The sequence below is a fragment of the Carassius carassius genome, chromosome 3, assembly GCF_963082965.1.
Source record: "Carassius carassius chromosome 3, fCarCar2.1, whole genome shotgun sequence".
Classification (NCBI taxonomy): Eukaryota; Metazoa; Chordata; class Actinopteri; order Cypriniformes; family Cyprinidae; genus Carassius; species Carassius carassius.
In genome coordinates this window covers 15,240,727-15,260,462 of record NC_081757.1, presented here as the reverse complement: position 1 = coordinate 15,260,462, position 19,736 = coordinate 15,240,727, and the positions used below count along the sequence as shown (strand labels likewise).

The following is a 19,736-nucleotide window of genomic DNA, read 5'->3' as shown; positions in this document are numbered from 1 at the left end:
ACTTGAATAAAAATGACTGTACATACAATAGCAGTTTTTTTTTTGCTCTGAAGGATAGAAAAGAGGGAGGGGGGCTACGAGGTAGGCTATGTATGAATTATTAATTCTCTTTCTTTCACACCAGCACACACACACACTTGGAGGGGGAAACACCCCACGTTCAGTTTCCATAGCACCGCCCCCAGGAGGCTTGCACGGTCTTTGATGGAAAACAAGCAATAGGTGTAAAAACACAAATGTAGAGACTTCGAATGTCAGATCAAGTGCCCTTTATAGACGCACCGAAAAACTCTCATTTGCCGCACGTGGAACATAATTCAGATCATCTGAGGACAAAATTGGAGAAAATGTGAATGGGATGTGAAGATTTTCCGCCCTCTCTAACCCCTCCCAAAGCAGTGGCACTCTGACGGGAGGGATCCAGCGCTAGACTGTCGGTGACCTTGGTGCTGAACGCCATTCACATCCCTCCTAAAGCTATTTCACTGGCACTCTGCATCGAAAAAGTGACAGAGCTTTTCATTTTTGCTCTTATTTAACCATACCTAGGTTTTAAAAACTTATTTTTTTTACATTAATTCGTTGACTCAAATCTGAGATGTCGTCGCGTGCTCTTATAGCGCGCGGGTCAGTTTATGACTTTATAATTATGAGTAGACAGAGCCAGACCCCTTCTGATATCCCTCTTGTGTAGGCGGATTATCTTCGCTCTGTGACCACCGTCGTGAATTTTCCTCATCTGTCTTACTCAATCATTGATCCGCTGGGTATCGGTCCGGTGCTCTGTCATCTCACACTGTGACATGGTACTTTAACACTACCGGGGGAAACCGAGGGAGCATCATATTTGGACATGGAGACTCCGAGGGAGCCTGGTGTTATACCCAGCAAAGAGGGACTGAAGCAACTAGCGGGGAAGACACTTGGACACTTGTATAAGTAGGATGTTTTAACATTATAAAATTGAATAATTCACGTAAAAATAATACATTTGTTGTATGTTGTGGCTAGATCGATAAATACGCCAACTATTGCTATAAAAGAACAGAAAAATCACAAATATGCAGCTAGTTTCGTGTATTTACAGTGAAGAGATTCCCCAGTCGGTTTTGGCGTCTCGCCTCATGGAGACGTGAAGAAAATTATGTAATTCTGCATAATCTTGGGAGGAGGGGATGGAAGCATGCGAGTTTTCATATCTTTGAAGTTTGTCATTGTAATTCGACTACTAAAATGCATTTATAATTGAATAGTAATCGTTAAGCTAGAGGATTCCCTTCAGTGCCGATTCCTTTTTAGAGACAATTTGCGTATTCCCGCAAGACCTGCAAAAAAGACCACGATTAAAATCACATGAAAAAAAAATCGGGTTGTACATAATTATTTCACGTTGATTGATGCTCTTTTATATCAAGTCATTATTTTTGTGTGTCTCGTAATACAAATAGATAGATATCTTTGAAATATATGAGAAATAAATAAAAAAATAAAATAACCGGGGGAAAAAAACACCGCTTCGCAAGCCTTAACGAATTGTTATTTCGAAATAAAAATAGGCCTACATTTTCTCCAGAGTACAACTATTAATGTTTTTTTTTTTCGTTTGCTTAGGCCTATAGACCGTCTCTGAGTATTTTCCAAAATATTGGTACATCGTCTCTTATTTGTCTTCTGAGATTACAAACCGAATTGACAATTATAGTGCAATTAATTTGCGTTTAATGCATTTAACATATACAAAAGATCACAAAATAAAAACCATTTTACTCCCACTTGTTAATAAAAATCAACTCCTTTAAATAAAATTCATTATTTTTGTAACAAATACATATAAACTACAATTTGATGCACATTAAGTTTTAGAATTTGTCTCGACACAATGTGTATTTTGATTTTCTTGTAAATAACTGTACGCAAATAACTCTGCTTATGACTCTGGTATAGCCTAATAATATTAATAAAGTGTTAGTGAAGTTCGTGAATATCAGTGGACCTTAATCCTATGTGAATGTATATAAGATGAAGGTGAAGGGATGCTGCAATGCGGTAGTGTGTTTTACAGCAGCACACGAAACCTATGTGGAGTTTACATAAAAATCCTTGCGTTGAAAAATAAATAGAATTTCTGTAAGACATTTTAATGACTATTGTCTTAATTTTTCCGTGCAAATTAGGCTACTAGTGGGGAATTCAAATGGGAATCCAAATTGAGTTATATGTCAAAATAAAATCTTGATTCACTTGATCTCAATTGTCTTAAGTAGCCTAATAATAAAGGTGGATGAGATTCCTATTAGTTGGTTCTTCTGGACTGTAGTCGTCTGACGGTTCTCTTCTGACTGATGCAGAGTGATAGAAAAGCGACAAAAACCTGGCGAGAACATCGAACTGACCGAGGATGGACGGCCTGCTCAGATCAACGAGAAACAGACACCTTTGTGCGACTGCACGTGCTTTGGACTTCCACGCCGCTACATCATCGCCATAATGAGCGGCCTCGGGTTCTGCATCTCCTTCGGTATTCGGTGCAATTTAGGCGTGGCCATAGTGAGCATGGTGAACAACAGCACCCTTCACCTGAACGGGAAGATCATCATCAAAGAGGTTTGTGCGCGTGGCACGCTTCGATTTTACACGTTCGCGTCAGCTTCGTGACACACCCCTCACGAGCGTGCATGCACACACTGACACACATGCACACTGGCTACACTTCGTCTGGAAACGATTTATAGAATTTAAAAGCACGCTTACTAGTGTTTGTTTGAAAGAGGCTTAGTGGATGCCACTGCTAGCTTGGAAAATATTGAAAACAACTAGACTACTCATGCAAAAAAATTGACCTTGGTTACATGAATGTCATCGGCCTCAAATTGATTAACTCTTCAGCTGGAAACTAATCCTGCGCGCTTGTCATTGTCATTTTTGCAAACAATAATCATTATATATATATATATATATATATATATATATATATATATATATAAATATATATATATATATATATATTGCCACTGCTCTGAAAAATAAAAGTTGCATTTTAATATCTAATTTATATGATAGCCAATATTATATATTAACCTTAATAGAGGTCTATGAAAACGTGTGCATTCACATTTTCAATTGTCCCTAGCCTTCTGCAAATAGGATTAGCAACCTGATATTTTCTGTTTCTCTCCATTAGAAGGCAAAATTCAACTGGGACCCGGAAACAGTTGGAATGATTCATGGCTCGTTTTTCTGGGGTTATATTGTGACGCAGATTCCCGGGGGATACATTTCTTCTAGATTGGCGGCAAACAGGTAAAGTCCTAGGAATTGATTTATTTATTCAGAAGATGATAAAATGATTGTTGTTGTTAGCTCATAATGCAACAGTAAATATAGCCTTTAAAATCCTATTTGGTTTATAGAACTTCCCCAATAGAATAGACATAGATAATACCTTAAAGATAGTATTGCCTATTACCTAATGTAAACGAAAGAACATTAAGACATTTAAAAAAAACAAAAAAAAACAAATGATAGATATTCTATAATAATATTTAGTTTTATTAATTATAGACTAATTTGGTGTTATTTTAGTTTCTTACGGATCGCAGAATTTGAGTCAGAAATGTTGCAAACCGAGTCTTGTAAAAATAGGCTACAAAACATCTGAAGCTTGCGTCCTACGTTACAGGGACTGGCAAGTTCATATGGACATAATGGAGAAACTCGCCAACATCTCCAAGTGTTCGTAAAAAAATTGAACTTCGTGTAGGCCTATCTCTGAGACGTTGAAAGTATTATTATTATATTTCAAGAAGATTTAAGGAAGAGTAAGACTGTCATAGACAGTCATGTAAGACTGCAATAAATATTTGAAATAATAAAAAATCTTATTACGGGTGATTACAGTGATAATCACGGCGAATTCGTACTTCCAAATTCGAGCTGCAAAGCTGCAAATATTTGATTTGAGCTCTACACAGTAGCTTGGCGAACCATTATACAAGGGATGATTATTCATAGCGGCGGATGAAACTGTACACGTCACTGAAAGAAAAATGGGGTGATGGGGGGCGCTAATTTAGCAAACGTTCAACACAATCGTATTTATTTTGCAAAGACTCTTGTCAGATCACATATTTTCTTTTGAAAATATATGTCTACAGAAATTTATTTTATGCATTATTACAGTTTATATTGAGTTTATTTAGTCAGAAAAACGAAAGATCTTTGGAAAGGTTTTTTGGAGATTTGGAAACGTCCACATCTTGCTTCTCACGTTCTTATTTGAAGGCCATGAGTTGTATAGAAGGCATATGAGATACCACTGTTGCGATTTTATTATTCTAATATAATATGATAAAATATAAACCCTAGGAATATTATTTTCATTCAGGCGTCCAGGGGGAAATGAAATCAAATAAATAAATCAGCACTGCAGAAAGGCAGAGAGAGAGAGAGAGAGAGAGAGAGGGAGAGAGAGTGTGAGAGAGAGAGAGAGAGAGAGAGAGAGAGAGAGATCATTGCTATGGTTGATCAACACGTTTGTGTTTCCAGTGTTGTGTGAGTGGCAAAGTGAACGCTGACCCGTTGTGTGAGTTGCAGGATTAGACTGTGGGAGCGGGTTTGTGGGGCATTCTTCACCTGTTAATGAGATCCCGATGGAAGCGTGTCTAATCTGCTCAATGAGGGGGGCATGGCAACCAGCCCCGGACATGTTGACAGAGGTTTGGCCGACCTCATCTATCACACAACAATTTATCAAAAAAGAATACTGCCATGTCGGTGCTCACTAAAATAGGCTACTGCAATTTGTGCTCACAAATTATAATATAAAACATATTTTTTTGACGGCTGGCCAATAATAAATGCACGTTATCAAGAAACTAAAATGCTGTGCAATTTTAGGCTATAGTTCTGTTAACTCAGTAGGCTACGTCAATTATTTGACTTAATTGTCGTTGCTAAAATTATAAAACGGTTCTCAGTTCATATTTGGGCTATTGGTCGGGGTGGTTGAGATCTAATAGAATCAGCGAGTCTCGTGCTGGAGAACTCCCTCAATCTGATTAGTGAGGGCCGGTTGGGAAATTTATATATATATATAAATATATATATATATATATATATATATATATATATATATATATATATATATATATACAGTCGTGGCCAAAAGTTTTGAGAATTACATAAATATTGGAAATTAGAAAAGTTGCTGCTTAAGTTTTTATAATAGCAATTTGCATATACTCCAGAATGTTATGAAGAGTGATCAGATGAATTGCATAGTCCTTCTTTGCCATGAAAATTAACTTAATCCCAAAAAAACCTTTCCACTGCATTTCATTGCTGTCATTAAAGGACCTGCTGTAATCATTTCAGTAATCGTCTTGTTAACTCAGGTGAGAATGTTGACGAGCACAAGGCTGGAGATCATTATGTCAGGCTGATTGGGTTAGAATGGCAGACTTGACATGTTTAAAGGAGGGTGATGCTTGAAATCATTGTTCTTCCATTGTTAACCATGGTGACCTGCAAAGAAACGTGTGCAGCCATCATTGCGTTGCATAAAAATGGCTTCACAGGCAAGGATATTGTGGCTACTAAGATTGCACCCAAATCAACAATTTATAGGATAATCAAGAACTTCAAGGAAAGAGGTTCAATTCTTGTAAAGAAGGCTTCAGGGCGTCCAAGAAAGTCCAGCAAGCGCCAGGATCGTCTCCTAAAGAGGATTCAGCTGCGGGATCGGAGTGCCACCAGTGCAGAGCTTGCTCAGGAATGGCAGCAGGCAGGTGTGAGCGCATCTGCACGCACAGTGAGGTGAAGACTTTTGGAAGATGGCCTGGTGTCAAGAAGGGCAGCAAAGAAGCCACTTCTCTCCAAAAAAACATCAGGGACAGATTGATCTTCTGCAGAAAGTATAGTGAATGGACTGCTGAGGACTGGGGCAAAGTCATATTCTCCGATGAAGCCCCTTTCCGATTGTTTGGGGCATCTGGAAAAAGGCTTGTCCGGAGAAGAAACGGTGAGTGCTACCATCAGTCCTGTTTCATGCCAACAGTAAAGCATCCTGACACCATTCATGTGTGGGGTTGCTTCTCATCCAAGGGAGTGGGCTCACTCACAATTCTGCCCAAAACACAGCCATGAATAAAGAAAGGTACCAAAACACCCTCCAACAGCAACTTCTTCCAACAATCCAACAACAGTTTGGTGAAGAACAATGCATTTTCCAGCACGACGGAGCACCGTGCCATAAGGCAAAAGTGTTAACTAAGTGGCTCGGGGACCAGAATGTTGAAAATTTGGGTCCATGGCCTGGAAACTCCCCAGATCTTAATCCCATTGAGAACTTGTGGTCAATACTCAAGAGGCGGGTGGACAAACAAAAACCCACTAATTCTGACAAACTCCAAGAAGTGATTATGAACGAATGGGTTGCTATCAGTCAGGATTTGGCCCAGAAGTTGATTGAGAGCATGCCCAGTCGAATTGCAGAGGTACTGAAAAAGAAGGGCCAACACTGCAAATACTGACTCTTTGCATAAATGTCATGTAATTGTCGATAAAAGCCTTTGAAACGTATGAAGTGCTTGTAATTATATTTCAGTACATCACAGAAACAACTGAAACAAAGATCTAAAATCAGTTTAGCAGCAAACTTTTTGAAAACTAATATTTATGTAATTCTCAAAACTTTTTGCCACGACTGTATATATATATATATATATATATATATAGCATTCTATAACCTAATGTGTGTATAATTCAACCATGTTTCCGTCCGTTGTTCAGGGTTTTTGGTGCTGCCATCCTCCTCACATCAGTACTGAACATGTTCATCCCCTCAGCTGCACGTGTTCACTACGGCTGCGTCATATTCGTCAGGATATTACAAGGGCTTGTAGAGGTAGGGAAGTACGACTTTCTCTCATCTGTAAATGCTTGTTTGCTAATAACGATCAAATACCATAATTCTCTATAGGTTCCTATCTAACATTTGGACACTTGCCTTTTTGGTAAATAAGTTCTAAAAGAAAGAAAGAAAGAAAGTAAGTAAGCATGCTATAGCAAGAAAGAAAAACATTTGTGGGAATTATTCCGGGGAAAATCCCAAAGCCCTGTAACAATCAGTTATGGCCTGAGGATATTTCTGTGAGAGTAATAACCCAGGCTTTGTCTTTAGTACAGCTGTATTGATCTGTAGAGGCGCTTATATGTGTGTGAAATAGACAACTAGATCCACTTCCATCACTCCAACTTTGTATATTATTCTATTCTTTTTTGTAAATATTAATTTGCATTCAAATGGATTAATGTGATGTAACTTTAACTACTGCTTAAGATTTTGTTATGATTTGAAAAACTGTCACATTTCTTAGTGATATGGAACCGATGTGTATTATTATTGTTTTCTAGGGAGTGACCTACCCAGCCTGTCATGGGATCTGGAGTAAGTGGGCTCCTCCACTTGAAAGAAGCCGTCTAGTCACAACCTCCTTCTGTGGTAATCTTTGTTCTCTTTAAAGCAAAACAGTAGATTAGTGAATAATATAGAAAACCAATGGCATTATATTTGTTTTGTTGCTACGTTAGAGCCTCATTATGTTAAAATTGAAAGATACATTTGTTGTTTATCCTCAAGAATTCTAGGAAACTTTATGTATGAATGAACTGGATTTTCCTGTGTTGTTTTAATGCATATTCTGCAACTGGTTTGAGGCATTCAGAAAGATTCTTTTTTCCCTTCTTTTTTTAAAGATAATTTATTTCAGATAAGTCTTTTATAGTTATCCCTCTGAGTTGCTTTCTTCAATTTAAACTTCTCCTCTCCTCTTCTGTAGGTTCCTATGCTGGAGCTGTCATTGCCATGCCTTTAGCTGGGATCTTGGTGCAGTACACAGGCTGGTCATCGGTTTTCTATGTCTATGGTAAGAGAGTTTTTTATGTGTACTGTATGAGCCATGGTTATGGTGCAAACCATCACTGCATGTGTCTTCACAGTTTTGATGACTGTATTTTAGTAACTCACTGATGCTGGGTATTGATTTTTCCTCTGATGCTGCCATGTGTCTATCCTTTGTGCTGACACTGAATCTGCTTGTCACTGTGCCAAGAATTGCCACGTCCTGTCTGGAAAGCAATGAATTGTAATCCATTTAGTTGTATGAAGCGTTTTCAGTTAGCCCATCTTCCTGCCTGCTTCTTTCATGAAGTTCTGTTTTAAGACCAATGTCTAAGAATAGTTTGTTTCCCTTTAGGCTGTTTTGGGATTTTCTGGTATATGTTCTGGATCTTAGTGTCATATGAGAGCCCAGCTGTACATCCCACCATCACGGCCGAAGAACGCTGCTACATTGAGGAGAGTATCGGCGAGAGTGCTAAGCTGCTAGGTCCTGCAGAAGTAAGTGACCACAAACATAATCATGCTCCACTCTTTTGGCTGGATATTTATATTCTCAGAAATATAATTATGGAGCCAAAAGAGTCTCAATAAAGATAAATGCACACACTACATTCACATATGCACACACAGGATTCATACATGCACACACATGATTCATAAATACAAACACAGGATACACAAATGCGCACAAAATTTACAAATGCACACACAAAATTTAAAAAGCAAAGAAGATTCACAAATGCATACAAAATTCAGAAATGCACACAAAATTCAGAAATACACACACAATTCAGAAATGCAAACAACATTTACAAATGCACTCAAGATTCACAAATGCACAGGACAAGATTCAGAAATGTATTTCTGATGCACACACACATATATCTTGATTTACAAACTGCTTGCGGTCTGTGAACTTCACTGCATTTGTGTGTGAATTTTGAGACTCCCCTGACTTGGCTCGACACACAAATGCCTTTTTTTAAACAGGGAATGATCTGCAACCAATCAGATATCTCCCTTCTTTTAGCCAATCACAAGAACGCACTCCACGTGGGGGATTGTTTACTTATAAGCCAATCACATGAACGCATTCACACAGCGTGATATGCCTGTGGTGCAGCATATTATAGCCCACTTATTTATGAAATTGTATGAAAATACAGATGTTTAGATTACAATTCAGGTTTATTTTTTATTATTTATTACAAAATATAAATTTAAAAATGTCTCAATACATATAGCCCAGTGACTGCAGAAAAAAAGTTAACCATTGATTCATAAATTTGCAATAGGCAATTATTTCATTTTATTGAAATATTTTAATGAAAGTAAAAAAAATTTTTACACCTTTTTGAATATTTAAATATATCTAAATATTATTTTGGATGCAATATAGAAGTCACTTTAATTATAATATTCGGTCCCTACATGAAGAGAGAGTCAGTGGTCCGCTGTGAGAGGAAAGTGACTCTCCGACTGTGAAAAGTGGGTCTCCGGCTGCGTGAGGAAAGTGAGTCGTTTGCTTAGGAAAGTGAGTTGATCGCTGCGTGAGGAAAGTTAATCGTTCGCTGAGGAAAGTGAGTTGCTCTCTGCGTGAGAAAAGTGAGTCGTTCGCTGCGTGACTCGTGAGGAAAGTGAATCGTTCGCTGCATGAGGAAAATGAGTCGTTCGCTGCGAGAGGAAAGTGAGTCGTTCGCTGCATGACTCGTGAGGAAAGTGAATCGTTCGCTAAGTGAGGAAAGTGAGTCGTTCGCTGCGAGAGGAAAGTGACTCTCTGGCTGCGGAAAGTGAGTCTCCTGCTGCGCAAAGTGGGTGTCCGGCTGCGCAAAGTGGGTCGCCGGCTGCGTGAGGTAAGTGAGTCGTTCGCTGAGGAAAGTGAGTCGTTCGCTGTGTGAGGAAAGTGAGTTGTTTGCTGAGGAAAGTGAGTCGTTCGCTGATTGGCTTATAAGTAAACAATCCCCCACGTGGGGTGCATTCTTATGATTGGCTAAAACAAGGGAGATATCTGATTGGTTGCAGATCATTCCCTGTTTAAAAAAGGCATTTGTGTGTCGAGCCAAGTCAGGGGAGTCTCAAAATTCACACACAAATGCAGTGAAGTTCACAGACCGCAAGCAGTTTGTAAATCAAGATATATGTGTGTGTGCATCAGAAATACATTTGTGAATCTTGAGTGCATTTGTAAATGTTGTTTGCATTTCTGAATTGTGTGTGTATTTCTGAATTTTGTGTGCATTTCTGAATTTTGTATGCATTTGTGAATCTTCTGTGCTTTTTAAATTTTGTGTGTGCATTTGTGAATTTTGTGCGCATTTGTGTATCCTGTGTGTGTGTATTTATGAATTATGTATGTATGAATCCTATGTGTGCATATGTGAATGTAGTGTGTGCATTTATCTTTATTGAGACTCTTTTGGCTCCATATTATAATGGGGTTGTTGCTACTCCACTTATACTATGGTTGTTGCTTAGATTAAGAGTTCAGAAAAAAAGTGATGCAGATAAACACAGGGGACTAAATGATTGGAGAAGTCCTTCATGTGTCATCAAAGAGAAGTCTGTCATTTTCACCGGAAGGTCCATTTACGGCATTTTAATTATACATTACAAAGTTAAAAAAAAAATTAAACATGCACAGAAGAACTGTTCACAGTAAGATATATAGTATTCATTTAGAAAACACATTGGGTGAATTTTCATTTCATATCGACTTTAAGAGCTGAGACAAACCCCTCATTCTCTATTTCCTTCATTTGCAGTTACTGTGAACAAGACATTTCTGTAGTTTAAAAGTGTAAAGCTTAATTTCAGTAATTTGTGGTTTTAAAGAGGGTAAATGAAAGCACAGAGCAAATTTTGTCAGGATGCCTTGAAAAATGAAAAGATAAAAGGAATATTTATTTGGTGATCACACTTTTATGTATATACTTATTTTGAAAACATTTGCCATCATTTTGAGGTAAGGGACAATATTTGCAGTGTCACTACAGGTCACTAAAGGCTGATTATGTTGCCATGGTGTTATATGAGGACATATATACCAACAAAGGCATATCAGAAAGGTCTTTTTCAATATTTATGTTATAATTTGATCAAATTAGTTAGCCTTTTTGCCTCAGTGTGCATTTTTCTGGTATTTGGTCTTCTTTATTGTCCACGTGTTGCAATACTCCTCTCTCTTACAGAAATTCAAGACACCTTGGAGGCAGTTTTTCACATCCATGCCCGTTTATGCAATCATTGTGGCCAACTTCTGCAGGAGTTGGACCTTCTACTTGCTGCTCATCAGCCAGCCTGCATATTTCGAGGAGGTGTTTGGCTTTGAGATTAGCAAGGTAATTGCAGTTTATCTTTCATATTGCATGCATTTAAATTGCTATTTGTTCTATACAAACTGGAAAATTATAAAAAAAAAAATGAACAATTACTGAATCTGCAGTCAAGCTTTATTTGGGTCAAAATGGCCTAGCCATGGTGTCTGAGTTGCATTTGATTTTTGTCTATAATTCCAGTGTGCAGCAGTAAATGGGTGACCTTTGTCATTCCCTAAGGTCTGAAATAGGTTGATGAATTATTCATTGTGAATAGTTCATAATGAATAATTCATTAATCACTTATTGGTGATGCTTGCATCTCATTTTGCTCTCGTTTTCTCACTTCCTATAGTTAAACCATAAATCATGTCTTTACAGTATTAACACACTAATAGTAAATGTTGCATGTCACCTTGATTGATTTTTGGAAGACATTTATTTATCAGATACATCCATTGTAATTAAATGGACCTTTTTTTCACTTTACTGTGGTTCAACCTCATCCTAAAATGCCATAATATCAACTAACGTTGGTCAATGGATATTGCAATCGTTCTGCAGTATGTTATCAATAAGATCTTTCTGAGTCTGACGGCTGCTGTCTTATTCAGGTTGGCATGCTGTCAGCCCTGCCCCATCTGGTGATGACTATTATCGTACCCATTGGGGGACAGATAGCCGATTTCCTCCGTAGCAAAAACATCCTGTCTACTACCACAGTTCGGAAGATCATGAACTGCGGAGGTGAGTACAACCTACTGCTAGAACACAATCGGAATGATAATAGCTCATATGACTAAATTCCATTTTAGCTTAGTTTGTTGAATATCCACTTGTGTTTATCTTTCACAGGCTTTGGGATGGAGGCCACTCTATTGTTGGTGGTTGGTCACTCACATAATAAAGGAGTGGCCATTTCGTTTCTTGTGTTGGCTGTCGGCTTCAGTGGATTTGCAATATCAGGCAAGTCTTTGGAGAAACAATATGTCTGATTTCATATTTTGACAAGACAATGACAAGCAATAGTATAAAAAGCAACTATCCACAGCCAGGGAACACTGCAAATAATGGCTTATTTCTGACAAAATACCATGTTCTCCTTTTATCACTCAAAAACGCTCTTCCTCTGCTGCAGCTTGGAAGGAATAAGTCATTCCGCTGGACTTTTTAAATAATTCATACACACTGTCCCCTGAGAGCAGCCTCACAGGCAACACATCTAGACAGAGCACTAAGTAAGGGAGGGGCTAGGGACTCCTCCGCTCTACAAGATGGCTGCTCTTTCTATTTTTAGTCTGGATCTCCAACATCATGGTAGATATACTGAAAAATGTGCACTCTTGATGCAGAACCAAACAGAGCAATGCAGTGATTTGAGAATGTCATTCTGTAATGTTGTTTGTTGTAGTGTTATTTAATTGTCATTGACTCAAGGACATTCACAGAGTAGTCTATAAGCCACTCTTGCTGTGTGCTTAGGGTCACTGTTCTGTTGCAAGATGAACCTTCTGCCCAGTCTGAGGATCTGAATGCTCTGGACTGGGTTTTCATTCAGGCTATCTCAATATTTTGGTGCACTGAGCTTTTCTTTTACTCTCATGAGCACCTCAGTCCTTGCCGCTGAAAAACAGTCCCACAGCATGAGGCTGCTAAGAGCACACTTTACTTTTTGCGATGCTACTCTGCAGGTGATGAGCAGTGCCTGGTTTCCTTCAAACATGATGCTTAGAAATGAGGTTCACGAGAGACCAGATAATCTTGTTTCTCACAGTCTGAGGGTCCTTTAGGTTCTTTTTGGCAAATTCCAAGTGTGTTTTCGTGTGTCTTCAGCACTGAGGAGAGGACTGAGTCTGGCCACACCGTCATGATATTTGTCCTTCTGTAGATTTTTCCTATCTCCACATATGATCATGGAGCTCAACTAGACTGAACATCAGCTTCTTGGTCAGTCTAGACAAGGTCCTTCACCATCAGTTGCTCAGCTTGGCCAGGAGGCCAGCTCTGGGAAGATTCCTAGTTGTTTCAAATGACTTCCATCATGGATAATGGAGGCTACATGCTTCTGTAAACCTTCAATGCAGCAGATTTTTTTTCTGAACTCCTCCCAAGATGTGTGGTTGTAAGCAAACCTGTCTCTGAGCAGGTTTTTTTTTTTTTTTTGGTCTTGGTCTTTGCTCTAATATGCATTTTCAGCTGTTAGACCTTTTATTAAGACGTGTGCCTTTCCAAATCAAACCTGTTCAATGAATTTGCCACAGGCTAACTTCACTCCAAGTGTGGTAACATTTATGGGCAAAATGAATGCTCTTAAGCTAAATTTCTTTACTTCTCTTTGCAAAATGAGAAAAAAAGGGGTATACTTTCCCAAGTCACCGTACACACACACACACACACACACACACAGATATATATATATATATATATTGTTTTTTGGTTTAGTGAACAAAAGTAACCCTGGTTTGTTAAAAAAAGTCTAATCTTATACAAAGTTATTTCAGTTCTGTCTGATGTTAATGTAATGTATACCCTTATTGCCCATCAGGTTTCAATGTCAATCATTTAGACATTGCTCCTCGCTATGCCAGTATCCTCATGGGAATCTCTAATGGAGTAGGAACTCTGTCAGGAATGGTGTGCCCTCTTATTGTGGGAGCCATGACCAAACATAAGGTAGGACACCTTGGATTTTTCAGGATTTTCCTTTTGCATTCTAGGTGTTCAGTACTATATGATTGGATTGGATGGATCTGAACTTGTATGAATGATGTTGCCCCATGGTGGATTAGAAGGTGGATTTGTGACACTTGTGTGGTTTGAGAATCACAGCATATTGTTTATTTTTATTTTGTTGTTCCAAACCGGATGTATTATTATACCTGAAATATATATATATATATATATATATATATATATATATATATGTATATGTGTGTGTGTGTGTGTTATCCTTGCAGCTCCCTGGAGTTTCTTTAGGTCAATGAATTCCTGACAACTCTTTCTTCCTTTCAGACCCGAGAAGAGTGGCAGTATGTGTTTCTTATCGCTTCCATGGTGCATTATGGTGGTGTAATCTTCTATGGCATCTTCGCCTCGGGGGAGAAGCAGCCATGGGCAGATCCAGAACAGACCAGTGAAGAAAAGTGTGGCTTCGTTGATGAAGATGAGCTGGCTGAGGAAACAGGGGACATCACCCAGAGCTACAGTGCCCTGGGAGGTCCAGCCAAGACCTACGGTGCCACGACGCAGTTGAACAGTGGATGGGCAGAAGGATGGGATAAACAAGAGGACTATGTACAGGAAGGTGTGGAGGTTACAGATACAGGCAGGGTGGGGATTACTCCTAGACCTCACATGCTGTCACACACACAGACACACAGCTATACATAAACATTCAGTGGAGCAAAAAAAGTATTTGGATGGATACACTTAGACACAAGTCACAACTGGAAATGTATAAATTCCATTGCATTAAATAACAAAATTCAAGTGCAGTCTGCAATTTGTCTTTCTGTGCTTTTCTTTAGTGGGTATATGAAGTGTCCTCATTTTGAAATAAAAAAAAAAATCTATGTAACTATATATTTAAATATATATAATTTTATAATCTAATATAACAAACTTGTTTTTGTACAATGTCTAGCTTTAAAAACAAAGTTGCCTGTATGTTATCTAATGCAATGACATTTCTACATTTTTAAGTGCAACTTAAGCGTCCAGTTACTTTTTGGAGCCACTGTACATACAGCACAGGATAAAACAATACATGCCCACACTGTAGATTTTGTGGTGTCTGTGAGCTCTCAAAAAAGAAAAATGAAAAAATTTGTGTCTTTGCACAAATGTAAATGATCAAATCCTATATTTAAATGAGTCAATTATACAAAGGAGATATTACATATCACAATTGGCAGACTGTAAATGTTTTATGTATTAAAACAGACTAACTTTATTTCGAGTGCAATCATATGTAATATTGTGAAACCAAGTTTTTCACTTCATTATTCTGAGCCGTTGCAACATAGAGAAGCCTGTAGAGTAAGTCAGGCAACCGGCTTCCAGAAGCAATTCTCTGGAGTCAATCATGGAGAAATACTGCTGTAGAGATTTCCAAGCAACTGGTTTCCACAGTCTTTTTTCTTCTTGCACTGAGAGAGCTGTAATTTAACAGCACAACAAAGTGAATTTGTTTTTTACCTCATGATGTGTTACTCGTCCATCGTAGAAGTCAGGTTTTTGAGAGATTAAAGAGGACTTTGGTCTTTGACTGCAGAGAAAAAGCACAGTTTTTCAGATGATGAAATAAAAGCAACGAAAGGGTTTCTCAAACTCAGTAGGCGGTTTTAGTTGTATCCGTATGTGTATATACAACCCGAATTCCGGAAAAGTTGGGACGTTTTTTAAATTTTAATAAAATGAAAACTAAAGGAATTTCAAATCACATGAGCCAATATTTTATTCACAATAGAACATAGATAACGTAGCAAATGTTTAAACTGAGAAATTTTACACTTTTATCCACTTAATTAGCTCATTTAAAATGTAATGCCTGCTACAGGTCTCAAAAAAGTTGGCACGGGGGCAACAAATGGCTAAAAAAGCAAGCAGTTTTGAAAAGATTCAGCTGGGAGAACATCTAGTGATTAATTAAGTTAATTGATATCAGGTCTGTAACATGATTAGCTATAAAAGCTTTGTCTTAGAGAAGCAGAGTCTCTCAGAAACAGGTCAAAACAGTTTGCATTTTATAAGTTTTTTTTTTATTATATATATATATAATTTAATTTACTATGACTATATTGTTTACTTTACTAAACTGTTACTGTTGTGTAAATTTCTTTGCACAATTAACCAAAGGTAACCTGTAGTGTGGGATTTTGGCTGGGATGGTGCAAAAAGTTTCCATTATGAAAACATGGGAGAACCTGTGAAATGGGCTGGTATATAGTCCTAGCAGCAGGTAATAACCATATTCAATGTACAAAGCAATAAATCTATGGTAACAGTTACTTAGCAGTCACCCATTCAAAAATATGTAACACATTAGCACATTCAACTGTAATCATTTTGGTTTAAGTGTTTTTGTGATGACAATTAAAAAAGAGAAAAGATTAAACAACTACTTACTGTAAAAAAAAAAAAAAAATATATATATATATATTTAGATTTAGCAAGAGTCTAGTGCAACTCTCTTTACAGTTAAGAGTTTTGTGCGCTGGACCCACTCACCAGAAGAGAATGATTCTTAAGTGCCGCCTGCAGCTGCTTCCTCTCTGAAACTCTTGCCAGGGTCCTCAGCTCCGCAGGCGGCCACACCTCTGTAGTCGTTCTGTGTTGTTGCTTTTGAGAGTATGCTGTTGTCGGGAATCCTTTACGTTAATCCTCTCTTTTTGTCCTCCCCTTTGTTTCTGGTCTGTGTTTTGTCTGTGGCTAGAAAAGCGCTCCCTTGCCTCTTTTCTCCTTGCATTTTCCCACTACTGTTGCAATATTAAGTGACACAAGGATTGTGTGTAAAGGTATTCAAAAATCTTCAGAAATTACAGTAATTTGCCTGATGATGTTGAGGAACCTTATTCTTGTTTCCTGCCTAAGAGTGAAGTGTGAATATATGGCTTCCTTTGTTGTGTTACTATAAATGGAGAGGTATGTTGATGTGAAATTGAAATGCTCTATATAGCCTTTTTTATATAAAGTTATTACAAAATTTACTTGTCTGTGTTGTTTTACTGATTCCATTAAGCTTTGCAGGCCAAAGACTCCTTTCTTGAAATTGTGTCAGATTTGCTGCCAATATTGTAGATAGATAGTAACCAATTACAAAGTGTCTGATTACAAAGTACTGCTGTACTGTATCTCTGCATGTTTGAAAATCATATCTTAAAGTTTTTAGCCATAGAATTGGTTATATATCACCCATATAGCATCTCTGTATCCTTTCTTTGCTCTTGTTGAATCAATATGAGGGACCCGGCAGATCTGCAAAACCTATTGACCACACAAACCTACTGATGGAGGCAAGGAGGAGGGGCTGCACTTAGAAGCTATTTAGAAGATGTGTTCAGACCCATCTCTCATATTGCCCTCCTAATACAAACATGCCCTCCTGTTGTTGTGTATCATTACCAAACAAATTAAAAAAAACATTCTGAACTGAATTTGTAAGTGTTAAGTTAGAATTTTTTTCTTTTTTAATTTAGAGCATCAATGGTGCCTGATTAAAATGTATCAGCATTTGATCTTTAAGTCGGACAAAATAATTGTCTAAAATAAGGTTAGGCCTGTTCTTCAGCATAGACATGGATAGGTCAAGTATGTTTGCATCTGTGCCTGTTCTTTCAGATAGATAAAAAACACAGTCCTCTCACAAATAGTTCTGCAGATTCAGACAGAACTGCATCCCTGCAGAACACCACAGTAAGAGAGGTGCGAATGAGACATTCGCCTGCCAGAGACTGCCAGACACTGGCCTGTGCGCAAGTGCACCGAGGGCGAGGGCAAAAGCTATCTATCTATCTGTATGTTTGTGTATTTACAAATGTATTTAGCTGTAAAAAATAATGGTTTGTAATGAGGAGATTATCATGGCTATTGCATTGCAATATACAGCAGAGGAAAGAAGAATATTTGCAGACTTGTGAGTATCATATATGCTCAGATGTCATAAACTCCACAACCTGGAACACAGCCAAGTGACCCCGTGCATTCAGAAGGGCAGTCAAAGTCAAGCTCCTGTCCCCCTCCGGCGGGAACCGTCACAGTCTGGACGGTGTCCAGCTTTGCCCTTTTCTCTCTGTTACATTGTGCAAGTCAGTTACTAATTGGATAACCTTTCTTACAGCTGCAGATTTACAATATCAGATTGACTGAAGAAGCACGTTCACACTCGAGTGGATGTAATTGAAAGCTTGTCAATTGAGTGTGGATGTGTAACTGCTCTAAGTGAGGTTATGTCCGAACGCCACAAAGAAAGATGCACAGGCTACTATTTTCACAGAAAAGTTTATTTAAAACACACCACCCTGATACCACAAATAGAACTACAAAGGTGGAGTAACAGCTCAGTTTTAATAGTTAGTTAAATAACAGTTTTAATATTAATACGTATAAACTTTTATAAATAATAATCATTAACTTCTATAATAATGAACCACCAGTACTATGAAGTTAATTAAAGTTAAATTACATAATGTTTTTATATAAATGGATAGAAAGCATTCTTGGTTAGCCGATTGGTTAGCAGATTCCATGTTGAGCTATTGCTTTTGCTAATTGGACAATCAAAATGAGCCCATCACTTGTGACCCTATTACATGTGTTTACTCTGGTTCTGTCAGCCGTAACTGTCGGATTGTCCAGCACAGACTGAATTCCACACCCACCTCACTTGGTGTTCATTCAAGCTTCTCAGTTATATCTGTCTAATGTCACACTGAGAATAAATATGAAGAGTGCACACAGACTACACCTGCATAATAGCATTCTTTTTATTAAGGTGTTTAAATAAGTATTTAAAAAGAATAATTGTATAAACCTGTCTGGTTTTTGCTTGTATTTTTGTTGGTGGGTGGAGGCGCTTGTGCTTCCACTAGTGGGGGGCAGGTGTTGCAGTGGTCTCTTGGGACGTGGAGGGGTGGTGTAGTGAGACTGAAATCACTCTTTGATGACAGGGGCCTGCATGAGGGCCCTGAAGGCTTGCATCAACCCATAAATATCTCCTGATCCCCTCATGGACAACGGCAGGTGAGTGGTTGGCATATCCAGTGTTTTGTTCTCCGTTGGGAGAAGGAGGAAGAGGTGAGGGTGGATGTCTATGTAATCCATCTCGTGTGAGGGGAAAAAACAGTTAATGAATGAGCTCTCATGTTAAAAGCGAAAAAAAACCCTTCCCCCACTGGCCCAGCTCTCATTATCCTCATCAATTTTTCCACAGTCATTAAAATCTCATCTATCCCAACAGAGGGGCATATAAGCGAATGGAAAGGAATTTTTATGTAGTCATTGTTTTAGTGGCAAGTGATATGTGGTGATGTTTACCACTACCTCAGTCCCAACACAGACAAATGAAAACTGTTAGATTCAGCATATACATTATATAAAGCTGAGGGGGAATCTGGGCTTTCCCACTCAGCTCCACCCTTTAGAGACCACCTGACTGCATAGCCTTGGGTGGGTTTTTGTATCAATGCTGCATGCTGACATCCCATATTCACTTCCTGTAATCAAGATTCACATCATGTTCAGGTGCTGGAAGGGGAAATCTTGTGGGTGGGGAAAGTCTTGCTCGTGAAACTGGAAGGGCAAGCCGTTACAGCTGCTGGAGGAATTCATATGTATTTGTGAAGATGCATTAAAATTATAAAAACCATGTAATAGAAATTAACAAATACTTGTTCTTGCATTATTTTCTGCTGGAACAGAATATAACAGGCACAGCAGTTCATTTCTATTACAGGATCTTTATCATTTTAATACATGTTCAACATTAACACTATTGTTTTATATATATATATATATATATAAAC

The 19,736-nt window shown here is 38.2% G+C and overlaps 1 protein-coding gene across 1 annotated transcript; it reads left to right on the top strand.

Annotated features, from left to right (window-relative positions):
- The first annotated feature begins 566 nt into the window (after positions 1-566).
- Positions 567-14,837, top strand: slc17a6b (solute carrier family 17 member 6b). The gene is given in 13 exon segments (XM_059530411.1): positions 567-939; positions 2,349-2,604; positions 3,182-3,300; positions 6,790-6,904; positions 7,414-7,501; positions 7,839-7,925; positions 8,256-8,398; positions 11,089-11,238; positions 11,829-11,961; positions 12,070-12,180; positions 13,760-13,887; positions 14,227-14,518; positions 14,521-14,837. Coding segments are annotated over 13 exon segments (1,749 nt in total). The 5' UTR covers positions 567-853; the 3' UTR covers positions 14,562-14,837.
- Positions 14,838-19,736: the final 4,899 nt, after the last annotated feature.